Source organism: Penaeus vannamei, chromosome 6, assembly GCF_042767895.1.
Source record: "Penaeus vannamei isolate JL-2024 chromosome 6, ASM4276789v1, whole genome shotgun sequence".
NCBI lineage: Eukaryota > Metazoa > Arthropoda > Malacostraca > Decapoda > Penaeidae > Penaeus > Penaeus vannamei.
Window position 1 is genome coordinate 25830223 of NC_091554.1, and position 2500 is coordinate 25832722.

General features: G+C 37.0%; 1 protein-coding gene across 1 annotated transcript in view; it reads right to left on the reverse strand.

Annotated features, from left to right (window-relative positions):
- Nucleotides 1-2500, reverse strand: part of rhea (Talin_middle and talin-RS domain-containing protein rhea) — a gene marked incomplete at its 5' end in the record, with an annotated part of 44084 nt that overhangs the window by 24695 nt on the left and 16889 nt on the right. The window contains 5 exon segments of the mRNA XM_070122778.1: nucleotides 1-142; nucleotides 314-481; nucleotides 604-733; nucleotides 981-1075; nucleotides 1278-1441. The exon segment at nucleotides 1-142 is cut by the window's left edge and continues 1 nt beyond it. Of these exon segments, the coding sequence (XP_069978879.1) occupies nucleotides 1-142; nucleotides 314-481; nucleotides 604-733; nucleotides 981-1075; nucleotides 1278-1410 (668 nt within the window).

A 2500-nucleotide genomic window follows, 5' to 3' on the forward strand; every position in this document is an offset into this window, starting at 1 on the left:
TGTACATAGAGAAGACCAAGCTGGACGGGATCTCTTGAGTCAATGTTTTGATCAGAGAAGAAGTATTTTCTTCGCAAAAGGAGGATTTCTGTCTCATCTATACCTTGTTCCCTAAGTGTCTTGCTATGATCAACCCAGTTCACTGTAATAATGAACAAAGTTTGTAATAAGTTACATAATAGTAAGTGTAATTATACAAAAAAAAAAAAAGAAGAAGAAGATACCTAGTGAGCAAAGGAGAACACATAGGAAACTATCCTCAAAAATGTTCCACTAGACTATAAAAAATGCTCAAAACATGAGGAGGACTCACGTTCATCATCTGTGCGCAGCTTCTTCTTTAGCTGTTCCATCTTGGCATCTCGTTCTTTGTCTCCATCCTTCTTCCTCTTAAGGGTAAGTGTTCCAAAATTTGGCTTATTCTCAATCTCCTCCTGTTCCACTTCATGAACTAAAGAGTACTCATCATGATTCATTATTCCTGGAAAATAAAAATGATAAATCAGTTTAATAACTATTCACAGTCATGACTTCTTAGGACTCCATTTGGAGAAAATAACTTATTACTAAGCAATAGAAATGATGGAACAATCTTTTACTTACCAATCTTGGTACAGATGACAACCATGAGCTGTGAAACTGGTTGTGAGTCGTCCACCATCAAGGTCTTTATGGTTCCATCCAACATACGCACCTTCAGAGTGCGCACTTTACGTCTATACTCAACCATATCCTGCAGGGGGAGTGTCAATAGCAACATAATTTATGTATATTTCATGCAAAAGTAAATATATTGTATACCTATATTCCCTAAAGAAGGTAGTCTTCAAAATACTTAAGCAATATCATCTTGTATGAACTTGTATGAAAGTATTGTTATAAAAATACCTTGAAATATTGCATAAAAGTGAGAATATATATATGCATATGTATATAATCAAGTAAAAGATAAATATATAAGTAAACTCTTGTTGACAAACCTGGCTTCGAAGGAGGTAATAGCTGAGACTCCTCCCTGACTCCAGCCATACTCCTGAGCCTTCCTCACCAGCCAAAAACAGCCCATAATCTTTAGCTGCAATGAGAATCAAAACAATTTTGTGATTTTGCACATATATACATAAAAATGAAAACATTGCTTACAAGCAAATCAAATAAATTGTTGGCTCAAGAACATACTAACTGAAAGTTAGTATGTAACTTGTCTGGGCATACTACTACTCAGGATGTATCAAAAATCACATTATTGCCAGAAACGATTCACCTAGTGGGATTACCTTGGCCTAAATTGGCTTCTGTAATTTTCTCTCTAATGATCCGACAAGCATCAAACACCATTGTGGAGGGATCAAACTGCATCATTTTTGTTACATTTTGCTCCACAATGTGAATCTTCAGTGCCAGTGCCATCTTGGTGAATGTTGTTTTGTATCAGCTTATTCTGAAACGAGAAAAAATACAATAATTTCATCCGCACAGATATAAAATTCAAACAGTGGTAAACACATTCATATATATGTGCATGTATGTATTTGCTGTGTATTCTTGTGTATTAAAGGGTGCCACACCAACCTAATGCTGTTTCTTATGGCAAATCTCTTTATTTCTTTGGCAAAACTTATATGATGTTATAGATTATGTGAATTACAATTAATGTATTTTAATCTACTTTAGATATCTAAATCGATAATTTTGAGATGGGAAAATTGCTTTGGAAAACTTTATTCAGCGCCCAGTTCCTCAGATTAATCAAAATACATATTCATACACACATATAAAAAAAAAAACATACATGGACATTTCAAAAAACACACATACATTTCAAAACACAGACACACACATTCAAAAAAAACACACACACACGTGCACACACACACACACACACATACACACACACACACACACACACACACACACACACACACACACACACACACACACACAGAGAGAGAGAGAGAGAGAGAGAGAGAGAGAGAGAGAGAGAGAGAGAGAGAGAGAGAGAGAGAGAGAGAGAGAGAGAGAGAGAGAGAGAGAGAGAGAGAGAGAGAGAGAGAGAGGTTTTTCTAAATATTGTTTAATGTCTTTATGTCAAGGACCTTTCTCACCCTCACAGTCTCAGACATGGTCTATGGAGATAATGCGAACTAAAATTCCCCACAAATTACGTTATCATACCAACTGTGAAAAGCATGTCTGAAGAGGAAGGAGTCACTGGGTATGTAGTTAAATGCAGACGTGTTGGCACCCAAATAAATTACTCAAATTGGGTGGAAATCAGACGCGGGTTCAGACACCCATCTTGAAAGCTTTCTGGAAGGCTAGGGTGAAGGGGGTTAAGGAATCATTACCAAGATGTGGCAATTACACTCAAGAGTCTGAGCAGCTGCCCTGTTTCAGCAAAGGGGAAAGAGCGGGGTCTGTGTCAAATTTGTAAATATTTCAGCTTATACAGGAGGGAGGGAGAACGATGGGGAGAGGATGGAAGAGAGAAAGGAGAAGG